Source organism: Sinocyclocheilus rhinocerous, unplaced genomic scaffold (assembly GCF_001515625.1).
Source record: "Sinocyclocheilus rhinocerous isolate Xijiao unplaced genomic scaffold, SAMN03320098_v1.1 scaffold558, whole genome shotgun sequence".
In the NCBI taxonomy this organism is placed as follows: Eukaryota; Metazoa; Chordata; class Actinopteri; order Cypriniformes; family Cyprinidae; genus Sinocyclocheilus; species Sinocyclocheilus rhinocerous.
Window position 1 is genome coordinate 1873645 of NW_015634502.1, and position 19226 is coordinate 1892870.

At 36.4% G+C, this 19226-nt stretch overlaps 1 protein-coding gene across 5 annotated transcripts in view; it reads right to left on the bottom strand.

Annotated features, from left to right (window-relative positions):
• Positions 1-18316, bottom strand: part of LOC107745803 (nuclear factor 1 C-type-like) — a 113286-nt gene extending 94970 nt beyond the window's left edge. For 2 of the 5 annotated variants that reach the window (XM_016559804.1, XM_016559799.1), the window contains exon 1: positions 2560-3114. In XM_016559804.1, coding sequence (XP_016415290.1) covers positions 2560-2589 — 30 coding nt within the window. In that variant the 5' untranslated portion in view covers positions 2590-3114. Of the gene's footprint in view, positions 1-2559; positions 3115-5229; positions 5791-18258 lie in introns of those variants that run through there. The other 3 variants (XM_016559800.1, XM_016559801.1, XM_016559802.1) reach the window with 3 other exon arrangements.
• Between the last annotated feature and the right edge of the window lie 910 nt (positions 18317-19226).

Genomic DNA, 19226 nt, shown 5'->3' on the forward strand with positions numbered 1-19226 from the left:
ATATATATATATATATATATATACACACACACTGTATATACTGTGTGTGTGTGCGTGTGTAATATTTTAAGTGCAATACTGTGCACACATTATATATAGAATCTAGAATCAGAAAAATAAATAAAAAATAAAAACCAAAAGTACGTCAAGAAAAATATTTTTTCCACCAGCTCTAAAATTTGAGGCGGTTGCTGCTCACTGCAGACAGAATTGTTGTAATGGCAGCATACGGAACAGGCTCTGAGCTTAAAAGCTGTTTTGTGAAGCGCCTGTGTACAGCGAAGCTCAGAGCGAAAGGCCCCTCCGGCTGCCAGCGGGACTGCGGTGGAGTCTGGCACACGCCTCATCTGTCCCTCTCACTCTCTCTCTCTCAGCCCAACACACTCACTCAGACTACGGCCAGAACCTCTGTGCATGCTACGCGCTCTCCCTCGAACGCTGCAGGCTGCTACATTACATTATCCTATCAGCAACAACAGTGAGCTCAAAGAGGCAGTGGACATGCCGAGCAGTTACAGAGAAAACCAAAGGTCTCCGCACTGCTGGCTCACAGTACAGCTTACACAACCCAGATCTGTAATGCAGCAGAGGTTATTCCATTTCTAAATATTTATCGCAACCTCAAGATCAAATGTGGTTTATAAATGTTCCGGTGGAGCACACTATTTTTAACAAGTTTTAGGATTTTACATTTTTTAGCTAAGCATGATAGTTTACCTGTATAATTCACTAAAACTACATTTGGTAAAGTTACACAACTCCAAAAGTGAACTATGGTTACTTCATGTTTACACAGTATATAATGAGTTGACTAATCAAAAGACTGCGTCTAGCATATAACTAGCGCCTGCCATAAAGAACCAAAAAACCCTATGTGCATTGAAACATAGCCCCATGTAATTTATTTAATAATAAATTCAAGCGCTGGAGGGTGAGGCGTGTATTTGTACTGTTGCCTGTTTGAACACATTCACTAAGAGCTGAAAAGTACAATACATATTTGTGGGACTTAAAAGCCCAAATCCTAAAGGTTTTCCAGGAAGTTATTTAAACAAAGTATATGAACTACGAACTGAATTATACCACAAGATAAACTGCCATCAAAAAGTTTGACCTTTACAAAATACCTTGACCTTTACAACTGCTATTTACATATTTTTAGTGTCAGATTGACAGGTAACAGACTTTCATTATGTCTGTCAGTAATATGGACTTTTTACCGAATCAAGCATATGGAACAACTTTCTTACCGAGCAGAGAACAAAAAAATGTTCCCCTCACAAAATCTTCTTAATCAACTACAATTGCTAACTTGCAACAACGTTTGAGTTTTATTTTTATATTTTAATTATTATTATTATTATGTAAGTTTCTAAGATAAAAAGTGGACATTGGTTAATCAGGGGAGTGGCCTTAATAAAACGATCTGAAATTTAAAACAAACCAAAGCAAAATTATTTAATTTCGCGGCAACTTTCTAATCAAAGCCAAGGTCAAAGCAATCATCAGCCATCTAAAATCCTAGTGACTCATGTCAATATACAGCAAGGCAATTTGAGACAGTAAAGTGACCTTAAAAACCCTCTGTGCCTGCCTAAATTCAGACAGGTGATAAAAATACTTTTAAAATACTATCAGATTTACACATTTAAGCCTAGGCACTATCACAGTGCATAAAATGCTAAAATATTTTCTAACTGATTCAGCTATCACAAGCAATATGGGATTCAAATCAATTGTGATAAATTACAGGCAAAAGGCCGATGTCTGGCAAGTCAATGTTATTCTGTCCAGAATGCTTTTTATCTCTTTTTAAAAATTAAACAGCCTAAAAATATATATTTCAATAGCCAACTTTTTGCTATATCCTATTAATTGAAAACTTAAAAAGCACACAAGAAAAGAGCTGAAACCACAGTAATTAGTCCGGATTGCATAGATATCATCCTAAATCTCTCTCAAATTACTGTAACTTTATATATTTTGTAACCAATAAAACAGTCAAAGTTTTAACAGTCTTAACACAGAATATAAACATTACTAATGCACTCTCTTATAACGCTACGCATGAACTGAACTAGTCCTGGTGTACATATAGATGTGCTCATATAGGCTAAATATATAATTTTTAATCCACTTCAGATAAAAATACACAATAGTAAATTCTATAATATGAAATAATAAAAGTTTTATTTTATCCTAACTATGACATGTAACTTTCTCCTCTAATTTATGATTAAAACTGAAGCAGATGTCTCATCACTCAACTGCACTGTCTACTCTACTGCACACAAACTCCATCTTAAATACAACGATAAACAACGACTCATATTACCTCGTCAAATTGATTTTCGACTTTGTTTACATTGTAAAAGGTCAATAATAGAAATGTATAACAACCCAATAAACTAATATACACTTGAGGATACAGCTTAGTGTTATTTGAATGGATGTTAAATAGGCAAAGAGAAGCATAGTTCTCAGCCCGCCCTTTATGAACTGAAATCTCGTCGCGTATCAGGAGCAATTCGTTCAGAAAGACACAAATAAGCACTTTACCTGAGTTAGACAGAGAGGAGAATACATCATGCTGAAAGGGGAGCGCGTGACTTGAAATGTGGCAAAACACCGACAAGTTAGTGGATCATTTCTCACAGTTAATCATGGTAAGCCTCATCATGATTAACACTTCCACCGCCGCCACTTCTGACTTCCACTTCGAGTCCGTTAAATCAAGAGACGCCCGGCAAAAGAGAACGCGCAAACTGTGTACACGTTTGAAACCAAACTTTGCAGGCAGGAAAACGCGTGGGGTGCTGCAATCTGTTCCATTTAGGAAATGGTGGGAGAAAGAATCAAAGAAAGAGAAAATGAAAAAGAGGGAGGAATGAAATGACGTTATGAAAATAGCCCATCCCAAAGAAAGTAGCCTACTTGAAGGAGCAAGAGAGGCTAACCCTGGTTTCCACTGTCCAGGGGCATCCGTTAAGTCCGTGAAATTAACCAAAAAAAAAAAGTTATGTGCCTCGGTTTCTGAAGCTCCTATGGTGCGAAGCAAAGTGGTAAACGACTTTCCCCCCTCTTCGCCAGTGCTCACGCACCGCTCTTCCCTCTCACGCTGATCTAGTTCGGACGCAGAAACGTTCTGGGCGCTTCACCCGCGCGCGTATTCCAAACAATTTTACTGCAACATGCACCGCTAAAGTAGCATTTAGAGCCTGGCTCGCGCGGACATGCATGCATCCATTCATGACAAAGTGTTCGAGGCTTATCGAACACTTTAAAAAGTCAGCCCGCGTAAAATACTATAGCCAGGTGGACCACCTTTATAACTGTAAACATAGAATATATTTCTAGTAAACGAGGGAATGACTTGTCTCTCAGTCACTTAAATTCCTGAAACGCGTGTAATTATGAATACAAATTTTACTGCAACACGCACCGCTAAAGTAGCATTTAGAGCCTGGCTCGCGCGGACATGCATGCATCCATTCATGACAAAGTGTTCGAGGCTTATCGAACACTTTAAAAAGTCAGCCCGCGTAAAATACTATAGCCAGGTGGACCACCTTTATAACTGTAAACATAGAATATATTTCTAGTAAACGAGGGAATGACTTGTCTCTCAGTCACTTAAATTCCTGAAACGCGTGTAATTATGAATACATATGAGAAGTCCAATGCATAGTGCACTCATTCTAAAAGTACTGTTTCAGTGAGGCTATTTTCTCTTCTATTGCATGGTCTGATGACCAGAAGCTTTTATAAAGTCATTGCAAGAAAATAACGCGCCTCGGTAACCATAATAACTGTCATCTACAAGTAGCTCATGGTCAGTCGTAGATACCCAAAAACTATTCCTGTGTAGTTTTTTTTTTTTTTTTTTTGACCTAACCCCTTGTAGAAATCAAGTTTTACTCTGCTGGAGTGATAACACGGAGATCAAATAACCTAGGCGTCAATTGACTTAAATTAAAGTGTAAAACCAGGCAGGCTATTAAAACCAACAGTGTAAACAACACCTGTTATTTCTCATGAATATGCACTGAAGGCACTGTGGCGTGAACTATGGACAGGGAGAGAGCCGTCTATCACACTGCTGAAACACCGTCGTCTCAAAATGACATACTTTTGCCAATAAACATATCCATCCCATTACAAACATTCATTCTTAAACTTTTTCTGAAACTGCCACGTTAGCATTTTTTTTTTTTTAAAAAGATAAAGATTTGAGTAAGTTGTAGATACAATACAAATGAACATATCAATATAGCCCTAAACATAAAACATTTTTTAAAAGTCTGAACTTATTTTACGAACTTGACGTAAGCGCAAATTAACTGGCAACAGCAGTGACTAAGATAGAAAAAAAGTACTGTACCATACTTTATCAGATGCCATATCATGGTATGTTTATACATAACATAATGCTGAAATCCATGCAGCATCGTATTTACATACTCCAAATTATATTCAAGCATGCCCAAGAAAACACTGTTATATAGTATCCTAATTTTTGTAAATGTATCAAGCTTACTTGGCTAAAAGCTACTGTTTCTGTAAACAGCCAAGCCGGGTCAAATCAATTTTTGGCACTGTCTCGTGAAGCATGTTTACTTTGTTTTATTTACAGATTCAGTTTGCTACTGCCATGCGAACATGACAAGTAACTACAGTTTGTAGCACTTTTTGAGACAATGCCGAACTCCCGGTTGTGACTTCGGCACACGATCTGAGACTTCTGCCGGTGAGGGAGCGCCTCTGTCGGTGTAGATGTCAAATTCATGCCGGCGAGCCTGCGGCCATTTTCTGCTGAGCAAACTCTACTGCTGGGCATCTGCCTCTACTGGCTTTAAACTTCAACTTGGCCTTCGGAGTCCCGTGGTTAACACAGGCACGCACACACCTTTTTTCCTTCGCCTGTCACAGAACTAATAACTTTCATTACGGGAGAAAAGCCAAAACGCTTGCTATCTTAATCATTGAGCGTCTCAATAGCGAGAATAATACCCCAGCATTTGTAAGCCTTTCCCACAAAACCTTACGTTTGGCCGAAAACCAACGAGAAAAGGAGTAACCGGCTGGTAAGAGAGGAAGCGGGGGGAAACCGAAACTCGGCGCCTGTGCGTTGATGATGATCTCATTTGACTTTAAGAGTGCACAACTCGTGATCTGCCTCGTCTGTAGGAACAACGACATAATAATGATGAAACTGATTTGTTAACGTACCATTTCGAAGCGAAACTGCCAGCCTCCGCCCCCCCAAACAAAGTTAGAGCTCAGAGGCTTTTGTAGTTCTGCAGTTCAACGCTTGGTCATCTCGTCGGATGCTTTTATAACTCCGTATCCTTTTATCTTCGCAAAGAAGTAATCCGTGCTCTTCGGGTGGGAGGAATAAACCCGGACACTGACCAAATACAAAACGTCCCACGCGAAGTCTTCGAGCCTCGTCCAATCCGAAATCCTCGTTACAAGGTACAGAAGGACATAATAAAGATTTGACAGTAATGCACGGCTTGCTGCAGAGAATGCACTGGCTGGAGGTGCAGGCTGTTGTTTTGGTCGTTTATCTTTAATTTACAGTGCTGAATCGACGGTCTCATAGCTTTGCAGCATTGCACGTGAAGCGCGCATAGATGTCCTTGTGTATAGAGAGGAATCAATGCCTCGTCTGTTCTTTTGTTTCTTACAACACGAATAGCAACACAGACGGTGTTCTGGGCTCCATACACGCATCTTACAGTCCTCGCGGAGAATGAATTGATGAAATACTGGGGTGGTGTGCGTGAGTGTGTGTGTGTGTGTGTGTGTGTGTGCGTGCGTGCAGTGTAGCCACTCGTTTAGAAGAACTGCACTTGATGGCGTAGTTTATACAGTGTGTATGTGTGTGTGTGTGTGTATATATATATATATATATATATATATATACTTTATATATGGGTCAATGACGTAACTCTAATTTTTGTCTGAATCAATAGTTATTAAGAAATACATTAAAATGCAACAATTCATACAAAATGACTTGAATGCATCCATCAAAGCATAGGTCTATACGACGATCATGTCTTTCATTTCTGTTCAGGTTAAATGGAGTAATCCTAAAAATACTTGCCGAGATGCATAAAAAACTTGAATAATGTTTGAAAACTTAAAAAATACACAAGTGTATTCAGTGTTCAAGTAAAGTATTTTAGTACATTTGACTTGATGGTTATCTTGAATAATTTTAAAAAAAAATAATTTTTATAAAAATGTATGCAATCAGCATGATAACTTAGTACTACATGTGTTTTAAACTAGATTTTCAAAATATTCTTTTTATAACTTCAGAGATCCTTATTTGCCATTGGCTCATATAGTAGTTTAAGGCTAAGAATGTTAAACCGGTTATAACAGAACAAACATTGCATGTTTCATTAACTTCGAAACCTGATTTGAGAGTCGTGCCAACCCTGTTTCCAAGATAAACAATATATCAATAAAAAATAGTTTTGAGTGTGCGTGCGTAAAGCGCGCGTGTGCGTTTGTTTTGTGTGAATATTTTTTTGGTGCATTAGTGTCTAGTTTTACAAAAAAAAAAAACATTTTAAATGTATTTGCTTTGAACAACTTAAAGTGAACAAAGTTCATATCAGTCTTTAACATGAGACCGTGTTGCCAGTGTCACTTGAAATTGCGTTTCATCTATTTTAGACTTAAAAAAACTTCAAGTTGCTCAGTCAGTTATTGCAGTGTCCTTAAGTGATACCTTCTACTCTAATTTAAAGGGTCACAAGACGCCTTGGGCATTTCAGAACATAAATGAACTGGCAGTCAAGTAGGCCCATAGGAAAACGAGTTGTATTTTATGGGCTAGGCACGATTTATGCATGTCTGCAGAAATCAAATTCTCTTGAAATGTCGTAACAAGGAATAACGTTTCAGAATGGATAATTTACAGAAATTGTACTTTTGCGGGCACAGAGGTTTACTGAACTTAAGGTTTTACGCTTTTCATACGTTGTTTACGTTTTTCATAAACATACACAAAGTGTGGCCTACCTGTGCAGTGCTCAAAAAGTAAACTTTATTTAGCCTAATAGAGTCGGAGCTTGAGTCTTGATTTTCTTCTTCCTCGAAAAAGCTGCAAGCTCCCTGAACTCTGAAGCCAAATGTTTAACCTTTCGAGTTCCTCATCAGACGCTGTTCGGTCAGAGCCAAGAATGATAATAGCTTATAGTTTATACTCTCAGTAGACCTGCTGTTGGTTACTCTTAAATTTAGGAGATTTGATTAAACATTGTAGTTAAAGACTTGCTTCCTTTCCATCACATGTAACTTTGTCTGTTTGTCGTCAATTGGCAGCCTTTTTTGAGAAACATCTGAGTGCAATTTAATAAAATGAATATAAAATAACGTCTTTAAAAAAAAATAATAATAATCGAATGGGTCAGTATATTACAGTATTGATCAGTACATAGCACTGATTAGGTTTACCCTATTTAAAAGAATGAATATTAAGATTTTAATTAAAAAAGCAAAATTTATAAAGGAAATTGGTTTGTTTATATTTTTTAAAAGCGCGATTTAAAATGTTTTGGGGCTATTAATTTGCCTGTTTCTGAAGCATAATTTACGACAATGAAGAATGAAGCTAAATTTATATAAATTTCCTACATAACCGCAAACTTTAAATCTCACAGTTGAGATGAATTTAAATATATATATATCTGTATGCTATAAATATGAGATTGCATGATTTTATCTTCAAGCGTTTTAACACAAATGAAATATTATCGTAGGCTATAGTATACCGTTACCATCATTATTTTTCCTAAAAAAAATTATTTACACTTTATTTATTCCGTAATTAAAATAATAACTTTTCATCTGCGTGGTAAAACTCTATAAATCTAAATAAAACTCTATCTCTATTAATACATATAGATGCTACTTATGTGGTAAAGTAAGCTCTGTTAAACGTTATTTGAAAGAGTTTTACTCTTTTCCAACAAGCCGTCTCCAAAATCCACATGTCCTCGTGTATTTGCTGGCACCTTTGAATGCAGTCGCATATTTTGGATCCTTCGGACTTTGGTCGCTTGATTCCCCGTGCAAACGCTCTTTTTGTTTCTCCCACAAAATAGCTTCTGAGTCAAAAATACCGACTTCTGCCCAACTCTCTAAAACAAGTAGATTTTGTCCTAAATATTTTCACTCTATTTAGGTCTAAAAATTACATTTTGGCTTACTTTAAATTTACTGAAAGACATTTCTGTGCTGATGTTCCGGTGATTGCATAAATTACAATTTAGTCTTATTTTATGCATGCATGAAATGATGACACAATTGCAATATATTGTTATGACTATAAGAGCACATCAAATTGAAGTGCTAACTTTATACAGCATGGTCAGAAAACACACAAGGCACATGTACAGGCTTTCACACACGTCCCACACATAAACTAAAGTTTCAACAACTGGCTGCCATACACAAATGTACTATCCATTTTTTTTTTACTGTCAAACCTGAAAGTACCTGATGGACAAATAAGATGCATCTAATCCAGAGAAGAGTGGAACTGTGAATAAAAGACCTGGCCACAGCAGGGCAGATACAATATACCTGCTCACAGGAAACTGCAGGTTTGACTGCCCTGATGTGCAAAATCATCTCTTCAGAGTGAATCATGTTTTAGGAAACAATACATGGCAGTGTAGCCCAATTGCAACTATTTTATTTACAGCAAAAAAAATGAACAATGATATTCTAATTCTATTCAAGAATGCAATTGTATTATTTTAAATTAAGTCTAACTGTATAAAAATACACCAATATATGCCAGATGCTTATGTCATTTTTATTGAGATAACAAATTGCAGATTGACATGTATAAAGTGAAAAATACAATTTATAATAGAAATGATGTGTCATTTGCATTCTCCTCTATAGTGGAGTGATTCTATCTAAAAATAAACAGTCAAAAAATAATATAAAAATAACCTGAACTAAAAATGTACCCATGTATACCGTGAACTGCAAATGTTGAAGGTGTGTTGTTATACCGGAAAGGTAAAACCTCTGGCCTGAACACTTGGACAAATTAAAAGAGCTACATCAAACAGTTGATTAAAGAAAGAAACGAGTCATAAAAGGACTCAACTTCCCCTTCTCTCCCCTCTTTCTCTGTTTGTATCAGGAGAAATCAGACAGTAAACATTCAGAAATTCCACAGCTAAATGAACTGCAAAGGTTTATTTTGTTGATACGTGTGTGTTGATAGATCATATGTCATCTAAACCTATCTCATGAAATGTTTGGGGGAAACATGTTTGGTCTGTTTTTAACCTCTTAACTCACCCAAGCACGTAAGTACATAATCTCTGAAAAACCAGCCTGCGGGTTAGTAATCGTTCTGACACATAAAAGTGGGCATCCTCAAGAGGGCAGACCAAAAACGGCTGTGATACTGCTGTGTGGAAAACATTCCAAAGCTCATGCAGAGGTTTACCAAAAAATTACATCACCTAGTTCTTATTATTGTGATTAAGCCTGATTCTATATGGGGAGATTTATGGTATCTAAAGCCATGTAAGCCATGTATAATTTATCTGAGATATGCCCAATAAATTATGAATGGCACCTTTTTAATTTAAAAGGAAACATGAACTATGTGAGTATATGGATTTGGCTATATTGTAGGGCTGGAACAGTCGGTTCAGGTAATATAACAGATAAGATATCTAGTGTAAAAAAAGGCTGTACAGAGAGTACTGGGTATCAATTACTGTCCCTATCAAGTGTTCTTTCCATACTACAGTGTCATACACCTACTAGTGGTGAGATGGAAATACTGCAGTACATCGTGAATAAAGTGTGGATTTGTTGAAGCCTAAAGATGCATCTTAGCAACAATACTTTCAACATATCAACATAATACCAGTCTAAATCACCATCTAATGGCTGGTTAATTTTCTATTTAACTGCTGTTTAAGTGCAAGTGCCGTGCAGATTTAGCATGTCAAATATAGTTTTATTCTTTTCCCCCCTCAAATTGCATCATTGGAGTTGCAGTAAAGACTCTTAGCACATGTGGACTTTGCCTTTTTGTGGCTGTTTCCATGTAATGAAATCACATGTAGGTGTAATGCATTATTGGCCGGCTCCACAGAGACACATATATATTGCCCAAGGCAAATCCCAGTCTCTAATACAACTTCACTTTTCCAAACTACTGCAATATGAGAGGGGGAGGGGAAAACGTCTGGAAACTCACTCTCTCTCTCTCTCTCTCTCTCTCTCTCTCTCTCTCTCTCAAGACACAGATCCAAGGCATGCAGTCCAATGCCAAGACTCTGCTCCTTCTTCTCAAGAGAACCAACTTTTCTTTCACTGTTCTTGCCATCTGAATGCTAACTAAGGGCAAATTGTGCATAATTTCCCAATTTTGAATCATTTGTGGCACACTACAGTCACCTTCAGAGTAAGCCAAGCAATTCCATCAAAAACAAGTGGTTCAAATCAAGTCTTGCTCTAAGTGCACATTTTATTAAATGGTACATTTCAGGGTGCAAATGAATATGTATTTCTTTTTTTTTAGCCTGTATATGTTTACATTTTCAAACGTTTCAGTCCAGTTAGCATGCTAAATAAACAGCAACACTACATTAAGGTGCTTGAATGCTGTAAGTTAGGATCCGTATCTTAACAGTACATCAACAAAATATAAGTATTGTCATAATTTTCATAAATATATCACAAAAATCTTTAGTTTAGTGATTCTTTAAAACACTAACTGTGCTATTGCTGCTAAAATACAACCTGGAGTGTGAGACCTTAAAATGATATGTGGCCTGAAAATGACTGAAGAAAATGTTAATAAAAATCAATCTCTGTGAAAGTCATTGAAATATTTGCACAGTGTACAGTTTGTACGTTTTTATCTATTTGTATTTTGTTCCACATTATCTATATTAGCTAGATTTTATAGAGCACTATTGTCGAGATGAAATGTGCAGTTTACTCATTTAATTGCAAATTTAGTCAAACATGCAAAATGCACACCAAATGTAATTACAGTGATGTACTTAAAACTTAGCAAAACCCTCATTGAGAGAGCAAACATATGGATCCATAATACAGTAGATGCTACCATGATAACATGATTCATGATTCATTGAGCAGCCATGAACAAGAGAAAAGAGCCTGGCTCAGCATCAAATATCCACCATTTGCATAATGTTAGAAATTAATCACCAAATCCTCTGCGGGACCTCACTAATGGCTTTTAGGTAAATGATTACACCACAGTAATTTGCCAGTGATTATGCTGTTATAAGCTAATGACCCGGCACCCTGCAGCAGAGTCCAAGAACTCTAATTACATGCAGATTAGTTAGCACATGTTAAGACCTCAGGACAAGTGCACATATTCTATCCTAAAGCAGCTACCACTAATGATCTCTTCATTAAATGAATGATATAAATTACATTTAGAAGGGATTAGCTGCTGATGATAGTTGAGTCATGAAAATGGCTTAGCCTATGAGTCAAAACAAAATTGACAATTATAGGAATTAAAATCAACCTTTCAAGTTTTCTTTTTCAGTGCTAAGGGCCCCGTACTATATAAAGAGACAAAGCAGCAACCTCCTGCTTCATATAGTACAAAAATGAGTGTTGCATTACTTTGTTAAGATGCTTCAAATGCAAAGCCATTTAAAATAAACATTATTGGAATGCAAAATCATTTACTTGTTCATTATACTTCCATTGATTTTTAATAAGAGGCTACATTTTAATAATACATTATATTGTGGGATGCAAAAATGAAACCTTTAGATACATTTTAGCTTTGTTTGAAAGGGATAGTTCACTTAAAATAAAAAAAGTCATAATTTACTCACGCTATGATAAACCTGTATGACATTCTTGAAGAACGTTTTGAATGTTTTGTCATTGTGGTCCAATGTTGTTTTCATTGTTTTATTTTCACTGTTAAAATAAATAAATGAATGTAAAAAAAATGTTGTTTTGGTTTGGAACAACATAAGCGCAAGTAAATTATGACAATTTTCATTTGGGGTGAACTACCCCTTTAATATTGTTTTAAGCATTTTTTTTTCACAAAATAAATGTGAATAAAGATAATGCAGGGTAGATCACGCAAAACCTGATGTTGTGATGGCATCGCACAAGCTAAAAATTGTCTAACTATTTTGAAATGAGCAATTTGACTTAAAAAAAATACAAAAAGAAAAATATCTAGAAACTCTAGTGCTGATTGGCCATCTAAGTTCAAATCCATGTGCCCTACTCAGTTCTAATAAAAGGTAAATAGTTTTTATGACCTATAACAGCTTTACGTCACAATCAAAAGTCTGTTCAACTGTGGTTAAGGTTCAATCATGGGAAACAAAAAAAGAAGGCAATATGAGATGTTTGACCCTTTACAGATGTGTGTCTGTGGTGTTGTGCTTTATCCCACTATATGAATCATTTTCATGTGCTTTGTATTTCAGTTTTGGACACACCTCAAAGCTTAAATCCGTTTTCCAACACAGATAAACAATGTTACATGCAGCATGTTTACAGAACTACAAAGATGATGCATGAGGTTTGGCTTTAAGCTGCAGTGTTTAGGGCTGGGACACTGTCCAGTACTGGGTGCCTTGAATAGAGTAGACTGGTTGGATTTGTTCTGAATAAAACAAAAATATATTGTGACAAGTCGAAATGAAAAATTATGCAAAGCACCTGTATAGTGAAATCAAAGAGTATTAAAGCGACTCCGAATAAAATAACAAATATTGGTGAAAAGTGAAGCACAGGAAAAAAATCAAACAATAAAATATAGATGTTTTCTTTTAACTTACTAATTGTTTAACTTAAAACTAGTTATTGAAGTAAATCTGCTATTATACATCATATTTCCCTATTTTCTGGATAATTATCTTAGGATAAATATGTACTAGCCAACAAATCTACACCAGATGAAGGAAAAAGCAAAGCGTTGTCTCCCCCTTGTGGTGACATGTAATATTTCAACCTAAAAAATATTTTATATTTACCTATTGACAAAAAATGACAAATATGATTTCTTTTTTCTATTAAGATTTACTAATAAGTATGTTGTAGATGAGACTGAGGTAACAAACGAGTCCATCAGATAAATGTGTTGTATTTAGGACCCCTTACAGTGGATTAGGGCTGTAACCACCATAAATACTTAGGTCTGACATACAGCATACGCCCTATTTTTCATATTAACGATAGACCTATATGGGTTTTTAGTGGTTGATTCTAAACCCTCATATGCTGTTGTAGTATCAACATGTTATGAACTGCATGTTGAATCGAGCAGGTTGTGTGGGTAGTGGGTACTGCCGGGTACTAAAGCAAAGCACTGAATGGCATGACTAAACGAGTAGACACAACATCGCATGCAGCTGTCTGAAGATCCTCTCTCACAGATGGTGTCAGGATTATACTGGAAGACTGGCAGGCAAAATGCAAAACAAAATATTTTCCCTTTTTAAGGTGGTGGATTATCCGGGGCCAACAGATTGCCTTTTCAATGCCTCAGCTCTCCAGTTCATTAAGGGACAAGCACTAAAGCTTCAACATCCTCTTGGCATGAATGGAAATGTTTAATTGTGAGATATTAAGACTTCATTTAGTTGCTCTACAGATGCAGTTACAATTCTGTTCGTAAGTGTACATGCCTCTTGCAGAATATGTATTAAATTAAGGCTAAAGTTTTTGAATTGGATGTTCAGGGCAAATTGTACTTATTTTGTCTTCTGGTAAACATGTAAATATCTTTTGTAGCTTCTGAAGGGCAGTACTAAATGAAAAGATATGATATTCAAATTTACACCCCCTGGTTCTTAGTGCATTGTGTTTCCTTCTTGAGCATCAGTGAGCATCTTGAGTCCCTCAGTTGTCCTCAGTGTCAAAGATGGATCTCAAAATCATACAGTCATTTTTAGAAATGGTTCAAATATGCAGAAGACAATAGAAAACCAAAAAATATGCCGGATCTGGAGGATTTATCTGAAGTGGACAGTTTAACTGCTCAGGACAAACAAGGGACTCATGAAAAAACTATCACAAAACATTAAAAGTGTATTGATCATCCTGGTAAAAAACACACAGTATTAAGATTCAAGGGTATGTAAACCTTTAAACTGGTTATTTTGTGTGAATTCAATTCAGTTATTATTTTTGTATCAGTTGGACTATATGTAAATGTCTGTTATATAAAACGGCTTATTCAGGACAGTACTATTTTTTTTTTAATGCAGTTTTTATGATCCCTCATTGCCTATTCTGCAAGGGGTATGCAAATTTATGAGTAGAACTGCATGTCAAAATGAGCTGTATTAATGGGATAGTCCAAAATATTTAATTCTGTTTTAATTTACTCTCCCTCATTTCATTCTAAACCTATATGACTTGCATACACATGAATATAAGCATATTCAAATCATTCAAATGAAATTTAAGAGCTACAGTGGTGGGGAAGATTATCCATGAATAATTACTAAAATTTGAATGTTTTTCACACAAAGCTTGCAATATAGCATACAGTATTTTAGAGCTTGGCAGCCCCTTTGTTTTTTATTGTTTAAAACAAAGCAGTATTATGAATATTACTATATTTAACAGAAGTCAGTCAGTCATATGGGTTTGGAACAACATGAGGGTGAGAAACTGATGTCAAATTTAATTTCGGGTGAACTATTTCTGTAATTGTAATAAAAAAGGCAGTGACATTTATTCCCATTGTTAGGTGCAACATTACCTGTAGCACGGGCAGTCAATAATAGCAATAAAAAAGGAAAATGTATCATGGTATTTCCATGTTTATTGATCTAGTATCATGGTAATACCATGGTATTCTATGAATTATTTTGGAGTGCCAAAAAATAGTATATGAATATGGTAATCATTCAGCACTATGGTATATATCGAAATATCATGGTATTAGCATCTGATAGCATCCTTTTAACATTTTATAGCCATACTAAAGTTACTAACAGCAATATAGTTGCATCTACACATGTACACGCAAAGTCACAGATCACATGATCCCAAATCTGGTAAATGGCTAAAGAAGAAACGTGTAAATGCCCGGGGGTTACACCCTCCCACCTCAGGCCGGGCCAGCTCAACCGGTACTGACTGGCTGCCTCTGTGAGGGCTGTTAGTGCGTCTCCTCAATGACCATTCTCTCTAATTTTAGTCTCTCTGCTCTCTCTACTGCTGGGAATGATTCATGTCAGTTTCCAGACGTCTGAAGTCACGGGCTGGAACCACAACCCCCATGCTGTCCCACTCTCATGCTGTAGAAAATCACTACAGGGGAAAGATTCATGGGCTCTGGTACAAATTTTGCCAACCTCTCTGTTTTACGCTCTGCCGTTTAATGGGGTTTGGCGGTACAATCCCGAGGCGTGCTTCCTGTTAAGTCTAAAGTCTTACGCATGCTGGTATTCGCAATTCGTGCCATGCTGATGCAAGCCTGACCACGTGTGTCACTACACCGTCACAGCGGTAGATGTAAAGCATGACAACAAACAAAGGTTCTGCTTGACTTGAAATTACACAGCCTTGAATAAAATCTAATAACAGATATATTTACAGTGCCAAATTGAGTCATCAACAAAGCACTTGAGCCAGTAATTAACAAAAATCAATAGATTTTTCTTTAAGGGATTCTTTAAGGGATAGTTCACCCAAAAATGAAAAGTCTTGCATCATTTACTCACCCTCATGTTGCTCCAAACCTATAAGCATTTCTTCATCTGTTGAACACAAAAGATAATATTTTGAAAAATGTTTTTGTCCTTAAAATGAAAGCCAATGGGGTCCAGTGTTATTTTGGAAAAAACAGACAATTTTAACAAATTTATTATTTTGTGTTACACAGACAAAAGACAGGCATATAGGTTTAAAATAACAAAATGGTGAGTGAATGATGGCAGAATGTTAGCCCAGAGACCAACATGGTATAAAGTGCCCTTCCCAACAACAACAGAAAAAAAACGAACAGAGATTGTTCTAATTGAGAATAGCACATGATCTGTAAAACCCAAAATTTTAAATTAAAACCCATTTCCCCTGAGCTTTAGCTGAAGTGTAATTCTGCAAAAGTCTAACTAAGTTGTAACCATGTTTATATTTAATTCAAAAACCCCATTAGCCAAACCTAATCTCCTTGCTACTTAAGAAAATCCCAAATTCTGAGGAGATGTTCCTTTGATTAAGTTTTTTTTTCTCCTCTCCCTCTTATTTCATCAGCAGGAAGGCAATCAGATTTGACTGTATCCAAACTAGAACAATCTTTGGTTTCTGAGCTACAGTATAGCGAATCATTATGTCACACATATGGCACGTAAATCTACAAAAAGGTTTCATTTCAATCTATCTATATAAATATATCACTCCATTTCCCGTTTACAAAAAGACCTCCAGCACTAAATGTAGTATGAAAAGAGAGCCTATAGAAGAGCAAAGCCAGCATAAACTCCTCCACCCACACGTAAAAAAAAAAAAAAAAAAGATGAATTGCAATTACTTTGAAACCATTTGTGCTTCTCTCTGTTGTAAGTTGATTTTCATTTTCCGCTTGTCAGATGTGATTTCAAAAGGTTGTGGCTACAACAGCACAACATGTGTAACCCACCCACACGTCCTGAGCCGGGCACTTTGAGTCAAAAAGCATCCCAAAGTTGCGTGTGCATTCAACACTCTACATTCAGATGCATTACACCTGATAAAGTCTTACCAAGCAACCTAATACAACCGCATAATGCACTGAAGATGTATTTTAAAATAGGAGGAAATAAAGAGGTTGCTAGAATGTATACAAGCCATACTATATAAAGTTCTTCAGAACAGCAGGTAATTTAGGAAAATGTAATTATGAAACATCTTTTACAGAGAACATTTTGGGGTACGTATGGAACAGAAAAAGTGCCGCTTACAAGAAGGATAAAAGCATGAAGAGAGGAAGAGATTGAGTGAGTGAATGAGTGAGAACATGTGTGAAACACCGGCTCTGAGAGCAAGGTCATTTCTCAAACTGGGCTTGACAAACAATCAAAGCCCTTCATTTGTGATTAGTTATTAGTAAAGGCTCATAGCAAATGTTAATTGCCAAGTTAATTTAAACAAAAGTGTGGGTGGCTAACGCAGTAAGGAGAGAAAAGGAGGGAGGACAGAGAGGAAGAAAGCAAGCGAGAAAAGGATAAAGGGTGGGCAATCACTTTTGTTATAACAGAGATGAAACAGGGAACAGAATCAATCCATTATCGATGAATAAATAAGCAAAACTGAAGACTTGAACACTGAGCAAACAAAGAGAATTCCAACAGAAACTGGCTGAGAGAAGAAAAGAGCTCTCCAGCTCTGGAGAACACGGTAAGATAAGCTAAAACACAAAGCATGTGAAATAAAACACATGGACGGAATGGAGTTTAAACAACTTCATGTGCTAATAATAATGTGAGGAAAACAAAATCAGACCATGTAGAACAGGAGCAGGCTCAATCTGTACATATTGTAAAATATTAAAATGATACTCAAAGCATTACGCTGCAGATCAGCTTGATTTAATGCCACATGTCATTTAGGAGCACTATGGACAGTAATATCAGGTATGTATTAAGTCAAAGTTAAGTGCCTACAATTCAAGAAAAAATATTTGATAACCTTTAAATAAATAAAATGACTGGCTTTCACAATAAATGGAGAGATTAGTTAAAGAACGTAAAAACGGAGTAATTTTTGATGGAAATGTTTGAGTAATACAGTCTATTTTTATTTTTTATTTATATTTTATTTATTGAAATATTTAATTATATATGCATACAATTATACAAATGTATTAAAATAATATTTTTAATTTATTTTATTTATTCATAAGTAAAATTGGCACTAAAATGTAAAGTCAGTAAATTTGCTACAATGTCAAAGAATTTTAGTAAAACAATAACAATTGACATGCAATTTCATAAAACATGCTAAGGCAAAATTAAAATTCCCAGAAACCATGTCTAAGCTTCATCCTAACAACAGCGCTCAAAGTCATCTGAGGTCACCTGCTCACCACACTACAAATAACACGTCAGACCCCTCAAACAATTACTCCGCAGCCAATTACATCATGACTGGTATTCAAAAAAGATATATACTGTATATGCGAAACCCGCAACAGGTTAGCACAAAGTTTTGAAGTTTCCTTAAAGTAGGTTAAATAATGCCACTCACCATCCACCAGGTCTTAGCTGTCATATCATAACACAGCTGCCATTTCACAGCGTTCTCTGCCGTGTTGCCACTCGTGTGTGTGATGCTGGGGAGCTCCATAAAGAGAGATGGATACAGGAAGCAAGGAGAGAGAAAAGGAGTTGTGGATGTTCTCAAACCGGTCCCAATCTCAGCCAAACAAGCGAAACAGAAGTGCAAATCCTCCTCAGCTGCCTCTTTCTTGCTCTCATCTTTACCTCCCTGTGTGGCACAGAGAGACTGGACAGTTTAGAGGGACAGAGCGAGAGAGAGAGCGTGAGGGTGAGACCTAAAGGATTAAGATTTTGACAACAGTTCCCACTCAAGAGTCCACACTCTCTGAGCACACCACCACCACGGGCTGCTAAACAGACCAGCTAATGCCAGCTGTGTTAACAGTCACACATACCCGCATAAGCACACTCACACAAAACCACACTGCTTTGGTTTTATAAAGCACATGTATGATGTGCCAAAAATCCTATGAGAATATAAACACAACATACGTAGTGTGCAGTTCAAACATGCTATTTTCTTACAAGCACAGCAGGGCGCTCACACACCCACTTGAACAACAAAAAGTCAATCCTACGTCGAGACCTGACCACGATGATGTCATCCAGCATCAGACTTTTTTTTTTTTCTTTTGACCTTGTTAAATCACAAGTTTCTTATCTATATGGCTGTACAGTCATGGCCAAAAGTTTTGGCAGTGACATAAATTTTGTGTTTTGCTAAGTTTGCTGCTTCAGTATTTGTAGATTATTTTTCCACATGTTTCTATGGTATACTGAAAAACAATGATAAGCATATCATAAGTTTCAAAGGCTTTTATTGGCAAAAAATATACAATGAGTCAATATTTACAGTGTTGACCCTTGTTCTTTATAACCTATGCAATTCACTCTGGCATGCTGGATATTAGCTTCTGGGCCAAATCCTGACTGATG